At 53.6% G+C, this 22008-nt stretch overlaps 4 protein-coding genes across 4 annotated transcripts; 2 read left to right on the forward strand and 2 right to left on the reverse strand.

The window, feature by feature from the left end:
• Positions 1 to 253: 253 nt before the first annotated feature.
• On the reverse strand, positions 254 to 8832 carry COCSUDRAFT_28881 (ARM repeat-containing protein; the record flags this gene model as incomplete). Its single annotated transcript, XM_005648001.1, has 20 exons — positions 254 to 810; positions 1256 to 1396; positions 1981 to 2091; positions 2309 to 2499; positions 2798 to 2966; positions 3121 to 3198; positions 3501 to 3683; positions 4043 to 4240; positions 4692 to 4862; positions 5265 to 5399; positions 5526 to 5642; positions 5813 to 6006; positions 6283 to 6490; positions 6684 to 6866; positions 6982 to 7137; positions 7275 to 7460; positions 7718 to 7888; positions 8115 to 8345; positions 8456 to 8593; positions 8740 to 8832. The coding sequence occupies 20 exons, from the start codon at positions 8830 to 8832 to the stop codon at positions 643 to 645; spliced, it is 3222 nt and encodes a 1073-aa protein (XP_005648058.1). The 3' UTR covers positions 254 to 642.
• Positions 8833 to 9942: 1110 nt separating this feature from the next.
• COCSUDRAFT_47324 (serine-tRNA ligase) lies at positions 9943 to 12952 on the forward strand. The gene is made up of 11 exons (XM_005648002.1): positions 9943 to 10004; positions 10156 to 10260; positions 10346 to 10416; positions 10574 to 10735; positions 10844 to 10964; positions 11218 to 11403; positions 11532 to 11700; positions 11813 to 11942; positions 12094 to 12219; positions 12418 to 12572; positions 12715 to 12952. Exons 1-11 carry the CDS (start codon positions 9977 to 9979, stop codon positions 12809 to 12811), a joined length of 1350 nt encoding a protein of 449 aa, XP_005648059.1. The 5' UTR covers positions 9943 to 9976; the 3' UTR covers positions 12812 to 12952.
• Positions 12952 to 18833, reverse strand: COCSUDRAFT_28885 (V0/A0 complex, 116-kDa subunit of ATPase). The gene is made up of 17 exons (XM_005648003.1): positions 18589 to 18833; positions 18379 to 18498; positions 18104 to 18154; positions 17916 to 17987; positions 17650 to 17827; positions 17193 to 17458; positions 16944 to 17061; positions 16477 to 16694; positions 15863 to 15997; positions 15566 to 15722; positions 15340 to 15464; positions 15020 to 15197; positions 14489 to 14787; positions 13986 to 14204; positions 13558 to 13720; positions 13278 to 13394; positions 12952 to 13146 (listed from the first exon to the last, which is right to left on the reverse strand). The coding sequence occupies exons 1-17, from the start codon at positions 18625 to 18627 to the stop codon at positions 13088 to 13090; spliced, it is 2514 nt and encodes an 837-aa protein (XP_005648060.1). The 5' UTR covers positions 18628 to 18833; the 3' UTR covers positions 12952 to 13087.
• A 1265-nt stretch (positions 18834 to 20098) lies between these two features.
• COCSUDRAFT_63053 (hypothetical protein) lies at positions 20099 to 21047 on the forward strand (the record flags this gene model as incomplete). Its single annotated transcript, XM_005648004.1, has 3 exons — positions 20099 to 20109; positions 20279 to 20558; positions 20799 to 21047. 3 exons carry the CDS (start codon positions 20099 to 20101, stop codon positions 21045 to 21047), a joined length of 540 nt encoding a protein of 179 aa, XP_005648061.1.
• Between the last annotated feature and the right edge of the window lie 961 nt (positions 21048 to 22008).

The following is a 22008-nucleotide window of genomic DNA, read 5'->3' on the forward strand; positions in this document are numbered from 1 at the left end:
TGCTGACTGCAGTATGTTGGTCCTGTACGATGGCAAGTTGCTGAATTCGGGATTGCATCACAGGTTACTGCTGAACATCGAGTGTATGTAGATGTAGGAATGTGCACCCTGACGAGGTCGACGTGGCAGTAAAAATTTGTCATGATTTAAGCCGGAAGACCATATGGACCAATGCACTAAAATTGAGACAATTACAGAAAAGAATGGGATTGTACTAGTACTTGCAACAATTGTGGAGAATCAGAAAAGTATTGTGTGCTGTAAGCACTATTACAATCAGCTGCATGCTAGTTGAATCCTACCACTCGGCCAAGCGCTTGCTAGCACTGTTTCATGCGGCAAGTACCATTTACAACAAACCCCCTAACAACTTTATCTCCTGAGTTGCGGATTTGTTCAGCACCACGTTTTTGACACGCCACAGCAAAGATCCTTCCTAACTAGCTCACAAGGGCTCAGGCTTAGTGTTCCTACTTAAAATGATGCGCAGACAGCAAGAACAGCAAAGTCCTAGATCTATGGCAGCTGATGTCTCACAACATGGCGTCACATGCACAATCGGAAAGATTGACAAGAAAACCACAATCATGCAGCTGCAGGCCACTTCCAGCTCCACTGAGCCTGCAGCACAATGACATAAATCTATGCAGCTTGGGAAGCCAAGGCGGCCAGAGCACTCTGTTGATCCTGCGGCAGGGCGGTGAGGAGCGCGCTGACATTGCAATTGGTCTGCATCTGCGCAAGGCTGTGCGCCACGTTCCTGCGGACGCCCTCTGCCACGGCCTCTACTGTCAGCACTGCCCCCAGCACCTGCATGCCACCATACACTTTGAGAGAGGGGAGAACGCAAGACATGGAGGCATTGCGAGCGCCAAAGTAGGAGGAAGGGCTGCCTCGTGGTGTGCATAGAGTGTATCGGACAAAACAAACATCTCCCGGCTCAGGAGCACTAATGATCACATTGCATGCATGCAGTAAAGTGTGGCTAGATGAGAGATAGGGCACACCTACAGTCATGCAAAAATGAAGATCAGCCTAAACTTTTGAACCTGTTCAAAGAGTCCGGCTGTTTGGTGGCAGCTGCCAACGAGGCCCCAAGCCGCCTTGTGCGCCACTAGAGCAACAGGCTACAGGAATATACAAATAGGCAGCCATTGTGCGAGTGCCACAGCACACAGAGCAGCCCAGAAAGAACTCAGGCACCACAGAATTTTGCGCAAGAGGTGAAGTGGCATGTCTTGCGAAGGGTGGGTACCTGCAGGATCTGGGGCAGGAGTGGGGCGACTCGGGGGCTGGTGTCGGGGTGCAGCAGCAGGCCGCAGAGCGACCCATACACTGCCTCTGCCTCATCCAGATCCTCCTGCAGCGGCAGCGCCCCCAGCAGCACTGGCACCACCTGCGCCCCCATGTGCAACCATGTCGAAATATCTCCCTGTCGGATATGCACACTAGATCACTTCCATATGCCTTCTTGAAATTGTGCTATCTCGATGTGGAACGCATTTGGATCCTGAAGCTGGCCACTGCGCCCCCAAGTGCAACCATGCCAAACAAGTGGCGCCCACAGCGGCCGCAAGGCCAATCGACCCTGGAGGGTTTGTTGCTGATCACCCCTGGTTAAATTCACCACCCAATGTCTCAGGGGGGTCCATTATATATACTCCACCAAAGCCGAGTGATCACTTGAAGTCGATTGGTCAAAAGATTCCCTGATTGGCGATATATGCCTGACCAAATTTCCCAAGCCTTCTTGCCATGGTCTTTTCTCGATGTGCAACACATCTGCATCATGGAGTTGGCCGATGGCTAGTGAATCAGATGTCATGTGCACACGTTCACCTTCCTAGCATCACAGCTGACACGTGCAAGCATTTGCGCAGCCCCTTAATCCATTGCAATGCTGAGAGCTCCTGCTGTCCTTCTAAAAGCCAATGCAAACGTCAAAGCAAGTTTTGCCAAGCACGGAGTCGGGGCTGGTACCTGCTCCAGGGGTGTCTGTGCGCCGAGGGTGGCGATGACGCGGCCGACGGCGCCGGCTGCATTGTCACGGGTGCCGGCATCCTCTTCTGCCCGGAACAGCGGGTGCAGCGCCTGCGCATCAACAACATCTCCCTTCACCACAAGCACTGATGCACCATTCAGAACCCATCAACGCTCCTACCGTTACATCTAGAGATAAGTTATCAACTTTTCTGACCAGCTCTGCATGCTGCTGCACGACCACGCAGCCCGCCAGGCATAGAATCTTCACCGCACTTCAACCATATAATTTCAGTGGATTTGTGAGTTCAGGGGGTTAAGGCCGTACCTGAAGGAGGTTGGGGAGGTGGGGGGCGGCGGCGGCAGGCACGGCCTGCACGAGGACGCCGGCGGCAAAGGCGGCATTGCGGCGGTTGGCGGCCGAGTCGTGGCGCAGCTCGCGCAGCAGCATCGGCCATATGCGGCCCGCGTACGGCACCATGTGGGCCCCCAGCTCCCTGGCCACCTCCGCCAGCGCTCCTGCGCATGCCAAAATGCATGTCGCTCAAGTAGCACGCCTTGTAAAGCATACATTCACAGGCCAGACGGTGCTGGCACCGGCTGCTGTCAAAGGCCAGCGTCCTTGAAACAGCCAGCACCGCGTGAAAAGCCCCTGTGCGAGCGCTGGCTGGTCAACGCACCAGCGCTGGCTGGTCAACGCCAGCTTCTAGGTGACACAATCTGACCATGCCTCTATAATGCATGACAGGCTGGCTCGTGAAACAGTTCAAAAACAGCACGAATGAAACAGCCAGACGAAAAAAAAGAGGCAGCTCACCGACACCGGCGGCGCGGATGGCGTCGGGTTGGGAGGCGCGCGTCCACTTGAGCAGCACGTCGGCATGATACTGCGCGAAGATGGGCGCGTACGAGTCCGGCCCCAGAGCGCGCGCCAGGATCGGCAGCGCATCCCCCACCGCCACCAGCAGGTTCTCGTCCGGGTTCTCCTGCACACATCAGCTAGTCAGATTTGTATCAATTTGTCATTAATTTGATTGTGAAAGGGTCCAGCATGTTCCTCCTGACTGCTGCTCCTGCATGAGACGTCTGAGAATTGTGGCACAGGATGTAGGATGATGTTGTCAGCTTATCAGCACCCACCTCGCTCTCCTCCTCATCCTCCAGCGGCTCCTCGTCATCGCTCTCTGCCACCTGGCACAGCGCCTCCCCTCGCGCCACCTATGCACCAATCCCTCCCTCCTTGGACAACCGCTCTCAAGGAAGCTTGGAGTGCGAACGGCAGTGCAACATGAGCATTACTCTCTTTCAAATGTAACTCATAGCGCTGTTCAATGCCGGAAATGGTGGACTGTTTTGCCTTACGAGCTAATCCTCCTAGATTTGAGCGGGGATCAGATGTGACAAGGCCCTCGGATCTGAGCATTACTTTTATACCAGTAATCCTGATGAATGGGCAGACGTTGCTGACGGCTTTGATGAGGCCGGGAGTTATACACAATAATCCTGATGGAAGGGCAGACCTTGGTGACGGCTTTAATGAGGCCGTCAAGGTGCTTTGCGCAGGCGGTGGGGCCGCAGCCGCGCACGATTTCGGCGGCGGCGGTGACTGCGACGCTGACGGCCTCCTTGTCGTCGTCCTTCTCCACGGCCTGCAGCAGCGCCGGCATCGCCTCGTCCACCACATGCGCCGTGTGGGGCGACACCTCACCTGCAACCCCACTCATCTCTTACTTTTACGCTGGACATAAACCTCGCTTTCCCCTCTGAATCCAAACGTACTTTCTCTCCACCACTTCCTCAGGGAAAGAACAGGTCCACGATGCATACCTCTCCTGCACAGCCCATATGCCCGCATTCTACCCAGCTCAAAATAACCCTCACTACCAACTCTCAAGTTCAGATCTCTTTTCTCTCAAAGATTAGCTCAGGAGCTGACATGGGGCGGTACAGGTCTGACAGGCTGGCGTGAGTGCAAACAGTCTCGAGTGCCCTTCCATGAAGCTGGTACGGTGATACTTGAAAATTGACCTGAATATGCAGGGGTATACAAGCGATTTTGCACACCTTGGGCGCTGGCTGGGAAGGCCTTGGTGGTGGCGGCGACCAGGAAGGATAGCGCCTCGTAGGCCTGCTCGCGCACATCATCGTGGAAGTAGGACGCCATGCGCAGCAGCACCGCCAGCGTCTGCTCTATGTACGGCGCAAAATGCGCCAGCGTCTCCCTTGCATACACCCCCAGCGCCTGCGTCGCCGCTGCCTTCTCATCCAGCACACCTGCAACAGAATTGAAAATCGATTTTTAGTAATTAGAAAAGCAATTTATTTCTCTTGAGCCACCGGATGAAAGGGATGGATTTGTTTGTAGCAACAATTCCTAGTCAAGACCGCAACTCAGACTCGCTGCACATCCAGTACATTGCCATCAATGACTCCACATCCATAGCTGCAAAACACTGTTCCAAGAACAGGCATAGATGCCACTCTTCGCATGCAGCAGCTGCTGTGCAGAGGTATCCAAGTGTCACTTGAAGTGCCATCCTAATTTGCGCGCGGAGAGAGAGCTTGCCGGTAGAATCAATAGCTATGCATTCTGTCTCACCCGCCGGCTCAATTTGGGCTCTGTACCATCGCTATGGGCAGTCATTCTTGACCTTGGCGGAGCGGAAAGTGGTGTTACAAGACCAGCTTTGCATGCATATCAAAGCGGGCACAAGGCAGCCAGGGGCAAAGGCCGCGCCTGTTCTGACATTGAGCCTGCGTGAGGGGTCCTCGTCATCTTCCTCGTCATCATCCTCATCTGCCTCGTCATCTGACCCGATCGACTCGCTCTTTGTCTCCGCCGTTCCCTCCTCGTCTGAATTGTCCTCCGCCACGCCGTCGTCCTGTTGCCACGCCAGGCACGAGTTGCAGCTTGCATGCCCAAAAGTCATGTTCTCATTAATATGTGTGTCTCCCTCAATGGACCAAGCCGTTTGGATGCATTGTCCTCACACGGGCATGGTGAGGTGCTGTTGGCATGTCCTGTGATTGCAACAGAGCTGCACCATTTTCTCCCTCAAGGCAATCCTCTAAGCTTATATAAGAAGCAAGTAGAGTGGTCCGTACATTGGCGCTTGTCTCTAGTCTTCACTTTTATGTGAATTTGACGTTGTTTCACGCTACCCAGCCCCTGCTTTTGCAGCTCGATTGATATTGGGCAGGCCATAACACGATTGGGCCATTTTCTCGGGTGCTCCTCTAGATTGGGCGGACTAAAGAAAGAGCGGAACAGGGCTGCGCCGCACCTGGGAGCAGGATGCGATGGCGGCCTGCACAGCGCTGGGCAGGAAGGGGGTGAAGTCTTCGCCCAGCGCCTCTGCCAGGTGGCCCAGCATGCCATTCGTGTACTCCCTCAACTCCGTGCTGTCCAGCGCCATGCCCTGCACAGGAGGCCACTCCGCTGAGCACTCCAACACCTTCATAGCTTGCTGGCTTCTACAGTGTACCATTGTCAAGGTAAACCGTTTCAGTGTATGATGATGCTTACTTGGAGAGCAAATACACACCTGCAGGGCCACTGCCACAAAGTCGGGGATGGAGGCGCCCATCGCTTCCTTGCCCACGTTGCATGCGATGATGCCCACTGCCTCTGTCGCGCGAGCCCGGCACGGCAGCATATCGCTCTGCGAGGCACACAAAATACAGGCACTGGGATCATGGGCTCTCCTGGCGCAATGCAAAAGATAAGCTCTGACTGAGCTGAGTGAAATGCACTGACTCTCCTTCCGTGGCCACTTGAAAAAGAAAATCTTTTTAGCAGTCGGCTGCTTGGACAAACACTGTGGACGCTCACCTCGGTGATGTTCATGTAGGATCGTAGCAGGGGTAGGACGGCAGCTGCGTACGGGCGGAACCCGGTGCGGGCTGCGGCGGCTGCGGAGGAGATTGCGCCAAGCGCACTCAGCTGCGACTCCACGCTGCCTCGCCGGCCCAGCACCTCGCTCAACCGCGCCAAAAGTGGCTCCAAAAACTCCGTTATCTCCTCCTCTGCACTCCACACCCTCACATCACTCCCGTGTGACACCCTACCGTCTGCACTCCACCCTTCCATAAATGCATCAAGCAACTCAGGCTTTGTGTGCAACGGGCAAGGCCAAGATGGGCGTTCCGTGGAACGGTTTGGAATCCCGGCAAACTGAGTGCCTTCGATGGGGCCCCTTCCCGAGTCAACCGCAATTTGCAGCTAGTTATGTTTACAGGAAGATGCTAATGCCACAGGCAACTTCTGTGTGGTGCAAGCATGGATGCTGCGCAGGTGCGTACCAAGGTGCTCGCAGAAGGAGTCGAGGGCGTAGCAGGCCTGCTGCTGCAGGGTGGGGTTGTCTTCGGCCATGGCGGCAAAGACGCAGGGCAGCGCCTCGCGCGCGTGCGCACTCATCTCCGGCTGGCAGTTGCCCGCCAGCTCCCCCAGCGCAAACATGGCCTGCCCCCGCACCTTAGCCTCGCCGTCTCTGGCGCCCGTTCCCACAATCTACACCAAGCGCAAGCAAGGCAATCAAATCCCATGAAAATCTTTACATTACACATGCCTGTCACTCACTTTCCCACCATCAGAGATCTGAGATCTAAGATCTCAGGGAATCGATGCTAGCATGCATCTTGCACGGCCCCTCTGGGAAGCATACTGATGCAGGGCCCTGGCTTTCATTGAGCGTATACAACACCTGCAAGATGGCTGGGAGGTGCTTCCGCACAGCGTCGGCGCAGCCTTCGGCAACGTCCACGATGACTGTGCATGCCGCCGCTCGCTGCAGGGGGTCTGGAGACTGGATGGCGGTCTGTGCAAAGGAGAGCGCCTCCGGCAGCACGTGCTTGGACGGCAGGTTCAGGGCCAGCACATCCAGCGCCTGCATACATCACAACTAACTATATGGACTGCATGATGATTCTGCCTGTGCGCAGATGCAAGGGGGGAAGTTATGTGCTGCGGCAGAATGATGTGGTTAAAGTCAGAAAATGCACCTGGGCTGCAAACTTTGAGGCCGACTGCTGGTCGTCATTGTCATGCTCTGGCGGCTCGGGCTCGGCACACAACCCACAGAGCGCTGAGACCACCGGCCGCACTGTGCCGGACTTTGCCAGCTGCTTCGGCTTGTACCTGGCCAGCCATTCCACCACCTGCAAGCACATTCAAATCACAATTATTGAACACCATGGTTCCTTAGGCGACCATGGCTGATGCCAAAGCCGGATCCGCAGGAAGAAGAGCAGGGAGTGCATATGGAGCAATTAGGACCAGGTCAGGGAGGTCACACCTGCAGGGTCATCTCCCGGGTGGCCAGGTCATAGGAGGTTGTGGTGGTGACCTGCATGCACCAGCGCACCAGGTCCGGCATGACCGGCCCCATCACAGGTGCAGGCGCCTCTATGAGGTCAATGAACAACTCGCACGCATCGATCGCCGCCTGCTCCTCCCCGCTGGCCAGCCCCATCTGCGCCATCTGCACCACAAGCACACAGAACTATTTCAGATAACACTCTTGCTCTTGCTTTCATTAAGTGCATCACTGGCATGCAGTACATGCTTTCGCAATGCGGGAAGCCTTACCTTAAAATGCCCAGCTTGGCAACGCAGAAGAGGCTGTGAAGCTGGGGGTCAAAAGCCTATGCAAGACCACCTCTGATAAGGTACAGAAGCTGAAACGGGGACATTGGAGCTAGAACAATTTTTGTGCTGGGGAGGGGAGGGGTGGCCCACCTGCAGCAGGGAGGGCACGAGCTCCCGGAACAAGCGGACCTCGGGCTCCTCGCCGACCCACTGCACCAGAGTGGACACTGCATCCAGCGCCTCTGCGCGCACCCGGGCGCTGCTATCCCTGAGCCCCGCCGACGCCACCTGCACCAGCGCCCCAAAGTGCGGCCGCATGTACTCGCCTGCACCATGCGCATTACTCACCATTTAGTAGCATTACTATGCCGGCACCGTAGGTCACTATGGTTTGCCGTTTGTTTCAGGTCCCACTTCCAAGCAATAGGACAGACCAGGGAGGCCTCACAGCACATCACCGTGGGCCCAGCCACACATCATGGAACCCGCATTAGATGCCAATTAAGGGAAGCTGATGGATGACAGAATCAAAGGTGTGGGCTGGGACCACACCGATCGTCTCTGTGAGGGAGCACAGCAGCACGAGGGCGGTCTCGCGGTGCGCCTCATTGGCGCTCTGCGTGCACTGGTGCAGCCAGGGCAGCAGCGTGGGCCAGTCCCCAGCCGGCACGTCCGTCTGCGAGATGGTCGCCACCACTATTGACAGCGCTCGCCGGACACTCGTAACCGGCTCGGCCGACAGAGCCTCCAGCAGCCCCACCTTGAGGCTGTCCTGAGCCTGTGCCAGACACTTGCAACATAAGGATCTGACTCATCTTTATACTACGTTGGTATGCCCATGACGTCACCTTAGGTTCCTGGAGAATGTCATGCATGGCACAGCATTACCTGCTTGGGGAGTTGGCGCCAGTGAGTTTTCATGCTCTTTCGCAGCGTCTGAGACCCCAGCAGGCGCACTTCTGCGCTCTCTGACTGCCGCACAGTGGACAGCAGCATCAGCAGAATGTCCCGCTGCTTGCACAGTGCCTGCACAGTTCACTTACACTCATTTATGGTATCAGACCCTCAGTGGTGTCTCCAGCATGCAGGCTCTGTGCTGGGTGCGAGATATTCCAAAGCATGTCGCGGATGAAATGTGCGACTTGTGGTGATCAGTCAAATTTGCAGCTGACCTTCAGAGCAGCCTCAGCCTGGGCTCTGCGCATATTCTCTGGTGACAGACATGCTGAAAGGATGCTTTCAAGATCATGCTGTCCATTCGCCATTGCTTATGTTCTCACCGGAGTTCTCTTGTCCTGCACACCACACACGGGGAATTGGCATACAGTATTGTAACTATGATTACTACGAAAAAGGCAACTACATCTCAGGAGGCAGAGTTTGCACCTGGTTTGCTTGTATAAGGAGTCAGTCGTCCTCTGGGCGAGGCACAGGTTTGTTGGAGTAATCCTCTAGATCAATCTTCGCTTTAAATCTCTGCGCATCACCACTCCAAGTGAGTCACTCCATCAATTCTTCAAGGTGGCAGCCAAGAGCCCTGAGGTTGGCTTTGTCACACTGGATGGCTTTATACATAGATGCTCACCTGCAGCTCTTCCTCTAAGCTTGCCTGGGGCTTGCTCAGCTGCGACTCCAATCCCAACTCTGCTGCTTTATTCTGAGCGTCCTGTAACATTAGCAGTTGTCGAGGCCCTCACATTGTGCACGACTATTCAGGTGCAGGCTTATCCAGAAAATGGTGTACAATATAGCGTCATCACTTTTAATTTCTCACGTGCCTTGATATCGAACTTTCCTTGCAGGAGCTTAGACAGGAACAAAGAGCCACCAGTGACTAAAAGCAGCATCGGCAGACCAATTCGGAAGAAAGCATCGCTCTGCCTAGGCATTCTGCATACCCTGCAATCATTTGAAAGCTTTAAATGTGCGAAAGCCAGCCATGATGAATGCTCTCGGTCATGTGCTTTCACCAATGTTCACAACGTGCAGTAGGCACAGAGAAGTACTTGGACTCAACTATTCGATCACTTCGATCGGTAGTGTGAGTAAATATGCAAAGTCAAATTTTCGCTGATTCATAACATTCATCGGAGGGAAGACAGACAGAAATAACAAACAAGTAAGCGCGTGCACCTTCGTGCATCTAGTCTCAGCCAATTGTTGTGTCAAGATGTCGAGCTCCAGTACTCTAGTGAGAACTTTTCTTCCTTTTTTGGTGCAGACAAATGTATTTAAGGGTCTTTGCGATTGCTGCTGCTGTTGCTCGCATCAAATGACGCCCAGGCCCACCTGCCAATATTGGCCACCCTGCGGCTGCTTCCGGTACTGCTTCCTCATTGTGAACCTCTCTCTCCCAATTTCAGATACTTCTGCCAAAATTGTAAATTGTTGTATCAGTTGCGCCTCATAATGCTGGACGTCAATCTTTTCCGAGAAGGTAAGATGATGGGTACTCTTGTTTGTGAATGTTCAGGGCAATGCAACGCACTATATCTCGTTCCAAGATCCCCTTTCTAATCTCTTTGGAATCTAGTTGCTTGCTGATCAACCATGTGGGTTCTCCACACCGCTGCTGCTTGCTACTGCAGGGAAGGGAGGCAATCCGGACCTCATCAGGGAATCACAGCGACGCCGATTCGCCGATGTTACCTTGGTTGATAAGATCATAGATCTGGACAAGCAATGGCGTGATGGTATGTTTGCTTTGACAGCTGCTTGCGCCCTCTTTGCATGCTCAGGAGGTGCCCATGTTGAAGCCTTCGTGTTTCTTACACGCAGCTGTGTACAATATGGAGCGCTTGAAGACAGAATTCAATGCTCTCAACAAGGCGATCGGGGTGAAGCGCAAGGTAAGCCAGCCCTTGCAGTCTGCTGGTGGCTTGAAGCCGACTGACAACACTCCTGCAGCATACTAAGATCTGGCATGCTGCATGCACACTTGATCTTTCCAAACTATGGCATGTTGACATTCTGTGACACAGTTTGATGTTGCTGCTTATTGCATAGGCAAAGGAGGACACAGCAGAGCTGCAGGAGAAGAGCAAGGGGCTGAAAGCAGACATTGTGGCGGCAGAGGAGAATGTGAAAGCAGCAGAGAAGACCCGGGACAAGACCATCATGCTCATAGGCAACCTCGTGCCCGACTCTGTGCCAGTCAGCAATGACGAGGTGGGCAAGCCTGCTTTTCCATGAGACCTGAACTAATACGCTGCATGTGAGCGATGACTCCTGTCATAAAGCTACCGTGTGTGAAGGCTACCTGTGATCTATCCCCAGGTGGACAATGTGGTGGTGAAGACATATGGCGAGCCAAGGGAGGAGGATGGTCTGCGGAATCATGTGGACCTGGTGCAGATGCTGGACATTGTTGACCTGGAGGCAGGCACCATGGTTGCAGGTGCGCACTCCTGTGGTGGCCAGTCAAGGTGGCTTGCATTTAGCCAAATCACCGCAAGGCAGATCTTTGTGCTTTCATTGGCGCTCGCACTGCCTTGTCTGTCTTGCATCGACTCTTGACTTGCTTTGATTTCATGAATGAGCACATCAGCAACAAAATGTAGACTTTCCAAGCTCTTACCACAGTGAAGACACCATGACTGGCTGATGAAGACCCAATTGAGTTCTGATGCATGCATGCATGATCATGGCAGGTGGGCGCGGCTTCTACCTGAAGAATGAGGGCGTGCTGCTGAACCAGGCAATCATACAGGCAGCCCTGCACCATGGCTATGCTCGAAAGTGTCAGCCAGTGATGACTCCCTTCTTCATGCGTCAAGACATCATGGCAGAGTGCGCTCAGCTAGAGCAATTCGATGAGGAACTCTATAAGGTCACTGGTGAGTATTACAACCCGACACCTCAATGTTGACCATATGTCTAGCGCTGAAATTGTTCCTCTGCAGGAGATCTAGGAGTTTCTCCGGGGCTGATCTTTATGCTGATGCTGGTGTGTATCACTCTACAGGGGAGGGAGATGACAAGTACCTGATTGCCACATCAGAGCAGCCGCTGTGCGCAATGCACAGGAAGCTGTGGTTTGAGGAAAGCCAACTGCCCCTGAAGTATATAGGCTACTCCACATGCTTCCGCAAAGAGGCCGGCAGCCATGGGCGGGACACTCTTGGCATTTTCAGGTCAGCTGGCTGCCATCATTTTGATGTGCAGAGGACAGGACTTCCATATGATCCTGTGGTGGGAAGTGCATGCGACACAGCATCCCTAATCAATATGTGTCTCATGGTGCAGAATACACCAGTTTGAGAAAGTCGAGCAGTTCTTCGTGACCTCGCCTGACAATGATGCGTCATGGGCCGCCTTGGAAGAGATGCTCACCAATGCAGAGGACTTCTATCAAGCGCTGGAAGTCCCCTACCACGTGAGTATTGACTTCCACCGCCATGGATGATCCATGTGGATGGCATTATTGGTTCAATTTTCTTGGTGATGCATGCCACTCGCTTGACGTGTGGATTTTGGATCAGTGGAAAAGCAATTTATGGGAAATTGTGCTGTGTTGGTGATCACAGGTGGTGAACATCGTCAGCGGGGAGCTGAACAATGCGGCAGCAAAGAAGTACGACCTTGAAGCATGGTTTCCAGCCTCGAAGAAGTATCGGGAGCTGGTGTCCTGCTCAAACTGCACAGACTACCAGGTGAGTTGTTTAGGCTCCCTTCAATTGAAAACCTACACTGGCGCTCGCACTGACTCTCATGTATGCATTCTCTCCTGTTTCAGATGAGCTCCTGTGCACCAACTCTGTTGAGCTACCTGAGGGTGCGGGAGTTTGCGCCTCTTGTTCATCTTGGTCGTTTTGGAATGATGCCAAGGGCCAGTGTTATGCTGGGAGCAGGCACGGCGATTGGAGGTGCGCATGCGGACGCCCAAAGTGCCAGGCAGCGATCTGAACCGCAAGGAGTATGTGCACATGCTCAACTGCACGCTGTCTGCAACTGAGCGCACCCTGTGCTGTCTACTGGAAAACTACCAGACTCCCGATGGCGTGAGGTACGTTTAAAATACATCTCGCTTGTTGCTACATTGCATTGCTTCGCTGCCTGCAGCGCAGCTGTAATTAAAACAGAGGGAGCATGGCTGCACACACCTTGTGAATGCAAAGGCAGAAATTGAACAGTCGTCCCCCGTGCAGGGTGCCCAAGGTTCTGCAGAAATTCATGCCGGGAGAACTGGACTTCATCCCATTCAGGAAGACATTTGACGCCAAGGGCAAGCTGGTGCCAAAGTAGCGGAAGCTGCGAGCTTGATTCCTTTTTGTTGCATGCTAGTGTACGTGGCTTTTGATAATGTTTGTGTAACACGTCTGGGCAGTTCTGCTGAGCGAGCTTCATCTGTATGCGCTGTGAGGCTGCGTTTGTAATGATACAAGGACCGTGACTACTTTACAAGGAAAATCATGTATAACAGAAACTCTTGTGCAATTGCTTTTTATTTTGCACGCGTGGCGCACAAACAACAACAGAATTCCTAGGACAGCATCCTCTGAGCACCCTTCACACAAAGCCTCACAGATCCTCAGCTAGCACAGTTTCAAATGAGAACGGCATGAATTTGTATCCATCCCCTGCACGCACAAAATGAGCGGTGAGACCTTGTGATGCATGCGACTATTGAGGGCACAAAACCTTTCGAAGTCCTTTGCATGGCAATCACTGCATAGATTCTCTCTTGAGAGGATGGAAGTTGAGGACTCACCATGGTAAAACTTGTTCTGGAACTCCACCCAGTGCAGACGCAGCGCATGCAGGAAAGCTGACAGGGTCTCCATGAGCATCAGCACGCCCAGCGTTGCAAGAGCAAACACAAAGAAGCCTGCAGCCCAGCACAACAGAATTACAATCAGCCCACGGTGTCTTTCAGTTGTAAGCTTGCAAGTTGTATGCACCTGTCCAGGAGGATCTGCATCAGGAATCCCATGGAGATTCACTGCTGAATTAAGTCAAAAGAACGCAGTACCATCACACGGGTGCCTCACCTATGAAGACAGCGACCCAGGAGTTGTACTTGATGGCGGTCATGAGGACGCGGTCATAGAACACGGCGGACAGCTGCGAGTGCGCCAGCGACAGCGCCCACAGCCGCAGGTAGCTGGCAGTGTTGCTGACAGCTCCCAGCACAAACTCGATGGTGTGGATCATCTGCAGCACAACAGCCCTTGCCTGCTCAGGGAAAGCTCACACAAGCAGACAATTCGAATGCTTCTCAAAAGTGAGATAGCATGCAGGAAGGCGTGAAGGCAACACCTTCTCTTCTAACAGGTGGCTGGCAAATTGAAGGATGCTCTGGGAGGACAGCGCTCCCTCACACGAATACGCCAAATCCTGATGAAAAAGACAGATCATATGCCTTGTGTGTGGGAGCCTGACAGGAGGTTGGCACAGGAGGACAGGGAACGCCGCGTACCTGGTGCACCATGACCTCGCCAAAGTCAAACTCCTCCTCATGCTCGTGCGCGGGGGCGGCCATGCGCAGGACGCCGCTCTCCTCGTCCTCGTCGTGGGGCGACACGCGCCCGTACTCCTCCAGCTGCGCCGCGCGCGCCTTGAACCGCTTCTGCAGGATCAGCGGCTTGGGCAGCAGCATTATCGGCACGCTCACCAGCGCTACCAGCACCAAAAACACCTGCGCCGCATCACAGTTCTCATTGATAATAAACACAGGAACAGTCCTGCCAGCTTCCTTAAAAGTGCGCCAGCTTGCCAGATGCAAAGCTTCCCTTTCCCTGAACACCTGGAGGCAATATAATAAATATGCCCTGCGAGCTGATGAGCGATCCGTCTTACCCCCAACAGGCCCGACTATATCATGCAGCATAAGGCTCTTTATTTAAGAGGGCCCAATTCTGCCAACAGAGCTATCCTGACAGCTGCTTCAATATGACCACATGCGTGGGGAGGTGTGCGCACCTGCAGGGGCCCCTGCCCGGTGAACATGATGTTCTCGGGGCAGGTGAGCTTGCCGGAGACGGGGTCGGCGCACGCGAGGCCGTTGGTGCCGGGGCTGAGGAACATGTAGATCATGACGTGGTAGAGGTCGGCGGTGGACCCGGAGATCCACTTGCCCACAATGAGCAGGCAGAGGTAGCCGAAGAGGCCGTTGAGGAAGATCATCTGGGGGATGAACTCGCAGTAGGTGGACAGGCTGTCCCGGAAGTAGCGCTGGTTCAGGTAGGACAGCACTATACCGCCGTTCATCTGGATCACGCCTGCGCAGGAGCAGTGGTGCGAGTCAAAATGAGCCATAACGGTCAAAACCACGCTCCGCAATGTGGAAGTGCTGGAGTCACCAGACCAGTGCATGCACTTGGCTTAAGGGGGGGTCCAACGTCTCAAGTGGAGTGCATACCATCTGAAAAAAGTGCTAAGTCAAATCACTTGATTGCCATGTGGGTAGGCCCACACTTTCCCATCACAAAAGGATGGTTCCTAATTGCTCACCAAGAAGGATGGAGATCTTCATCTTGACAGAGTTGAGGAACTGCAGCTCCGTGCGAGTGCCCTTCCAGGTAGGGTCCACTCCAAATGGGTATGGGGACTTGGAGTTCATGGCCAGGCCATCAGAGTACGCTGCCGGGCACAGCGCCGGATCAAAGTGCATCTTCACCCTGTCCGTGACCTGGTACATGCACAGCAGAAAGTAAGCGCCCTGACATGTGCATGAAAGGTCATTTTGCCAACAGGCACTTGTTTGCAGGCAACCCAGAAAGTTAGTAGCACAGCCATGGAGTATAGGGCAGTAAGCTTAGAAAGACACCCACCGCAGCGTTTGTGGGGCAAGCCCAGTGCCCAGATCCAAAGACACTCAGTGGAATGGCGAAGGCTTCATTGTAGATCAGACCAGTGTAGATGGAGAAAATGGACATCAGCAGGATGCAGTAACGGCCTGCGCACAGCTATGCTTGTGAGACCCTGTGACCAAACCAAGCCTCATCAACACTCTTTCAAAGACGCGTTTCAGCAATTGTGGAAGTGTGAAAAACATACCGCCAAAGCACATCTCCACCATCTCATTGAGGGTGGTGCGCCCCAGTGCCTTCTCATTCAGCACCAGGTACAGGGCGAACAGCAGCATCAGGAAGCCGTGGCCCACATCGCCAAACATGACGGCGAACAAGAAGGGAAACGTGACGATGGTGAAGATCTACGCCAAAACCCAGTCGTCAGAAGCTGCTCACACCCAGTAGTTGGTGCCCTGATCGTATTTATATATGCAGGCCCTAGTCAGCACAGACAACACATAGGAACAGGCTCTACAGTGTACGAGAGTAGCAGAGAACACACCGCTGGGTTTGCTTCCCTGTATCTTGCAATACCATAGGCGTCCACAATCTCCTGGAAACAGCTGGTGACCTTCGAGGTGGCAAAGTATGTGGGCGGCATCTCGTATGTGACCAGCGGCTGAAAGATGGTCGTCACCTGCCAGACACAACCAAAAAATAAACAAACTATATCCCCATATGGCTCAAGATTGGGGAAGCACCACCAAGATGGGCACCATCAAACAAATCTCACAAATCAATTCAAGACGGAATGCAAGACACTACAAGGTCGTGTGAGCACCAAGAAAGGAGAGGTAGGGCTGCAATGACTGCACATCAGGGCGCCACAATCAGCACCATGCACAGCCCTGCAAGGTATTCTGTGCCTTCCGTGGGACCTCTTTTGAGGTCATATACTGATGGAATGAAGCGTGCTCTACAGCGGAAAATGCACATCATGGATGCGGGGGAAGTGTGCTGACCGAGGCTGAGGTGGAGTGGGACACTACAAATAATTGCGAGCAACAAGAAGGGAAGAAGGGCTGCACTCACTGCAAGACAGGGAACCACCACAGCACAGCAGGCGGGCTCTATAGTGGACATATCAGGGTGTGGGTCAAGGAAAAGTGGGCTGACCGAGGCTGAGGTGGAGTGGGCGGCCTCTCGCAGGGCCTCATGCACGCGCGGCTTGGCAGAGACGGGGCACCAGGCCTCGGCCACGAGCACCTTGCGTGTAACGTCCACGCTGCACTTGTTGAGCACGTGGTAGATCGCCTTCTCGCGCTTCACCTGGGCTATCCACGCCTGCAGCGTCGCCCCCAGCGTCTGCAGCACGTTGTCCCTGTGCCGCTCGCCTGCACATGCCACCGTGTACACTTCAGTATCATGCACAGCCCTGCATTGGGGTACCCAAAGGTGACCTTTGAACCTCCAAAGCTGATTTCTGCAGTAGCACGCGTATGGATTGGGGCGGGCCATGGAGCCTTCATACGTCACCGCCTTCTCCAGGGCATCTCTTCAACAAAAATCCTGATGAAAAAAAGCAGTAAAACAAATGAGCATCCCATGGATTCATTGACTTGGTGCATGCGCATGGGCTGCACCTGCTTCGATGGTGGTCTGCAGCTCGCGCAGGCGGGCGGTGACCTCAGCGTTCATCTGGCGTTGGCGCGTCGGGTCCTCTGGGAAGGGGTAGCGGTTCGCGCTGAACGCCTCGCAGATCTGCGCATGCCGGGAGTCAATTACCGCCAATATGCTTGAGGCAACCTTCTGGTAGGTCTCATCCATCCATTGCCAATATCAGTCTGCTCCTCCTAACCATACAGGACTCCGAAGATGGCGCAAGTGCACACCTTGAGGATCTTGGTCCGGGCCCTCTCTCCGGCAAAGAACACCACGAAGACTGCCTTCTCCACCTTCTCGGTGGTGGTGGGATCCACGACAGCCCCCACGGACGACCACTTCAGGTACATGTTGCCGCGCGTGGCCCGGAAGAGCAGCCGCTCAAAGGCGTTCAACTTGTCCTCAGGGATGGTGCCCGCCACAAAGCCCAGCCGCATGCTCTTGGGCTCTGGCGCGCCACCCTCTGGCAGCAGCGGAGCACCTATATCGGACCCACCTGCAGTTGGATCCCCAGTCTCTTTTCCTGGAAGCGCAGTGTTACTTTCCTATATCTGTGATTGCCATGCATGCACCGACCTGGCCTCACCCCTGGCCTTAGTCTAAGTCTGATGCAGGACAAGCATCCCTTCCACCCTGAAGGAGAGATGCACGAGAGGACAACCATTCAACAGGCAGGCTCCAACATACCGTCTGCTGGCCGCGTCTCGAAGGCAGATGCCGATGCGCGATGCTGCGCGTCGTCAAAGAAAGCAGAGGCCTTCTCCAAGACCAGCTGCAGCTCCACAAGCTCACTGAAGCTGCGCGCTAGCCGCTCTGCATTCGCATTCACCTCGAGCAGCTCCCTTTCCAGCTCCTCCAGCTTCCCCTGTCCACATCCAAAGGAGAGTGAGTAATTGCGTACTTGCATGGGGGATAACACGAGCATTGTAGGAGCGCAAGTTCGTTCATCTCACCTCGAGCTCATCAAAATCAAATTCCCTCTCGGCACCTAGTCGCGTCCCTGTGATGAGTCCAGACTTTTCCACCTGTGAGACAGCACACAGGGGAAAAATTAGCTGACTACAAGATGAGTGAAGAAGTAAAGTCTACACAAAGTAAATTCATCCTTAGCATCAGGGACTGCTGCAAACCATGCACTTGCCTGGTCTGAGAAGAACCTCAGCTTCCTCGCCATGTCATCACACCTTTTCACCTGCGTATCATGTGCATGCTTTCAGTGATATTATGAATATGGCGTAAGTCATGATGTTCTAGGTCTACTGACTAGGCACATCGCAATTACTCGATACGTGACACCTCACGGTAGGGCACAGGCGATCTCCACGAAGATATTGAGAGAGCAAGCTCCCACCGTGTACAGAATTCGCAGACAGACAATTCAAGCGGTAAGGTTTTCCTGGTAAAGAAACAACGTACCTGATTGGCGAACGTTCTTTGAAACGCAGATTTGTCCGAGTTTAGGTCCTTGAACTGCAGCAGCCCAACCTCCCCCAATGCAGCTATGGTGTCATGCGCCGATTCTGCTGGCATCATCAGCTGCGAAATGCACATTCGAAATTAGTTGACACAGGATCGACGCAAGGCAACAGAGTAAAGTTTCCAACAATCAGATGAAGCCCTTCGCACCTGCATGAGCTGCATCTCCTCGCTGCGAAAGTTCTTCATGATGGCTCGAGTTCTACAAGGAAACTTCCTTTGTGCGATGCCGAGGTTGGCCACTCACTGCTTCGTACGAGAGTCCAGAGAGGACACAGTGACCTAAAGTGCCCTTGTCAATCTTATAGGGGCCGGTGCTCTTAAGCCCCAGTCACACTATGCTCTAGCTTACCATTAATGACGCAGAATGTATTGCTCAATGGCCTTGAGGCCGTCCCTGATCCTGACATTGTCCAGTCTTCATGACTAGGGAAATTTATTAGTCCAGGATATTTATCACTGCCCTCACGCTTTCGTTTAAACAGGGTATAAATTTAGGGCAAGCCTAGGGTGACGACCACGCGTAGGGTGACGACCACGCGAGATGCAGAATTCTCTGTCTCTTCTCAGATATATTACATTGTTTGTGGAGGGAAAGCACCAAGCAGAAGCAAAAGTCGCCTTAGGGATTTTGATTTGTGAGACCCAACGGCAAAGGCTTGTTGGAAAGACTTAGTATACAGGAACTTTGATCCACGTTGCCTAAGCTAGTACCACGGCAGACTGCCCATTCTTCCCAACGGTCGAAGATTTTCGCTGCATTGTCTCCGTTTATCTTTTCTTGGCTTCCTACGGGCACCTTGTTTTTGGGAACTGGCCAGATCACAAGCGTTCGACTCCTTACCGGAATTTGACGCTGCTGGCCTGAAAGCGGAAGGTTCATACGCATGTCTGCAACATGGGCAACGTTGTAATAAGTGACCTAAGCCACTAAGCCACCCCGCTTCAGCTCGCTTGGACAAGTCATCATCACCATTGCTGTGCACACGAGCTTGTAGTCTAGGCATTGGGATCAGGTGCAGTATTTAGATAAAGAAGGACTTCAGGGAACAATATGACGAAGACATTTTCCCCAAAGGCCCCAGGGGCCTACAGCAGCGCTGAGTCACCACCACGCATGATGTTTCCTAGCGCAGTTTCAGCTCCAGCCACCAGCAGTGATTGGGCTGCCACAGAACAATTGCGCCAGAAGGCAGCAGATAGAGCGCGACCCAACAGATCTGGTGTGTTTCCTTCCCATTTTGAGCCCTAGCCCTTCAAGGTAGTCGTGACTTTACACGGGATACTTGCTTGGACAGCAGCGATACTATCTGTATGTTGAGAAGGTGTCCTGTGCACTATCAGGCTACTACAAAGGAGAAGGCAACTCCTCCCCGTCTCTGGACAGGTCAGCCTCGTTACTGGAAGAGGGAAGAGCGGGAGCCAGCCCTTCTAAACACACTTTCAGCATTGAACAGCCTTCCGCAGCAGGTGCATGGAAAATAATCTTGGAGCTTGGACATGCCTTGTACCCGACTGACTTTCATCAAGGCTGGCAAGCAAGTGGACAGGCAGAACAGCTGGAGCATGGCTTTGTTGATGGCCATGTGGCATTTAGTGTTTGCTGTGTGTGCAGAGGAACCACAGGACATTCCACTCATACACGTCAGATGGGGTGAGGATGGTGCTGAGGTCAGCGCAAACCCCAGCCATGCCAGGTTCGCCAACCTTGCACCCCCCTTGTCTCCTCATGTCCAGAACACTGTCCACCACCACCAAGGTCTTCCCTGGGGCACCTGTGCTTGTGTGCGGGGCTGAGATCTGCAGCGTCCACTGCTGAGCTGGTGAATGTTCCTGGCAGAGATCTCCGCGCAGTCGAGCCCGGCACACCGCCGCGCGACCACCGCAGCCCGGCCAAGAATTATCCGACGCCGGAGCCGTCAGCGAATCCGTACCAGGAGGAACCCGTAGTGGGCAGGAAATGGAGAGGCAGCTGGGGAGGTGGCCTGCTATCTGCGCCCTCCAAGCGCTCACGTTGCCCCAAGCCCTGCACAGTCTTCATCACCATTCTGGTCCTGCTCGCCGTGCTGCTGATCGGCCTAACCATCGGCCACTTTGTGGCCCCCTACGTCAGAACCATGGTGTGCCTGCCCCTCCCCTTGCTTTCTGACAGCCTCCCTTTTCCTTCAGAGAAGCCCATGCTGCTTTCTGCGCAGCTGTCGTCCAATGAACAGGGGCTCCAACGTGCGCATGTACTTCTGCACACAATGTTGATCTGTTCGCTCGACCTTCTGACAAATGTCCGGATGGTGTCGCATGGTGACCTGTCAGCTTGACTTGATCAGACACGTTTGACATATACATGGTTGCTGTGCGTGCAGACCTACTTGCATGCGCCTGCACCGGCGCCGGGCTTGGAGGCGGTCCCTGCAGCGGCGGGCATGGACAGATCTGGCGGCCAGGACGGAAGCAGCATAGAAGGCGTGGGCATCGGGCTACAGACGGACTACCCATCAACGATTCCGGCAGATGGGACTTCTGTCACCCCCACGAGAAATCCCTTCCTCGACGGGGCAAAAAGGCAGGGGTCGGGATCCACCACACTGACCCCGGACGGCCAGGGCCCTTAATTCTTGAAGGAAGATTGTTCAGCTGCTGTCAGTGTACATATGAAAGACCTGGTTTGGAGAAGGACCTTGACCTGATGTGGCAAGCTTTATTTCCAAATCAGGCAGACCCCATCAAAGGACATGTCCTTGTGAGAGGAAGAGCCAAAGATTCCGTTTACAGAGTGGCATCAGGAATGTTGACAAGACAAGGATGCCGCTGAAATGTTGAGACATCCTAGGATTGCTCAGCAGGCTATGCTTTTGCATCCAGAGTACATGTAAATAATTTTGCTTGATGAATCTTTTGAATGTTACACACATCTGTCTTCACAGAGTTAGTGCATCTCTGTGTATCATTTCCTTAATTTGACTTGGCTGAGTCAGCCTGAGCACTGATACTGTAGTAGAAAAATGTAATTATCAGAATCACAACCACATTTTATGACCTTCTTGCGCTGTACTTGGACCCATGAAACTGAATGAGAGCATCCCATAAGAGCATCTTCTGAAACGTTCGCAATTTGACAGCTTGAAGCTCAAGATAGCTCAGTACAGGAGGGCTCTGCTTGTTGTACTCAGGGGTGCTCGCTTCTATGCAACCACTGTCCTCCAGTAATTGGATCGCCTGCCCAAACACATTTTGCAACTAATTACACCAGACAGTGCTCTTTTCATCTTAATTATCGACGTTTGAAAGTCACACTACTAGCACCATGATTTATCAAGCACAAAAGTAGAGCAGCGGGTCCCACCTCCATGTAGTGCTCCTCTAACGCAGGGAAGTAGCCACCATCTTCATCCGGCAAACTTGATGCCAGGATGTGCAGGTCTTCCAAAATATGACTGTAGCCTGGCGAGCTCAAAAGCTGCATGGCACAACACGGTTTCTGTTGCAAGCTGCATGAGTGCTGCACATTCCAGATCTATTCCAGACGACCGAAGTGAAGGCTTTTCTTCTGCATGCAAGAGAGCTGGCATTACC

Source organism: Coccomyxa subellipsoidea (genome assembly GCF_000258705.1).
Source record: "Coccomyxa subellipsoidea C-169, whole genome shotgun sequence".
NCBI classification, from domain to species: Eukaryota; Viridiplantae; Chlorophyta; class Trebouxiophyceae; family Coccomyxaceae; genus Coccomyxa; species Coccomyxa subellipsoidea.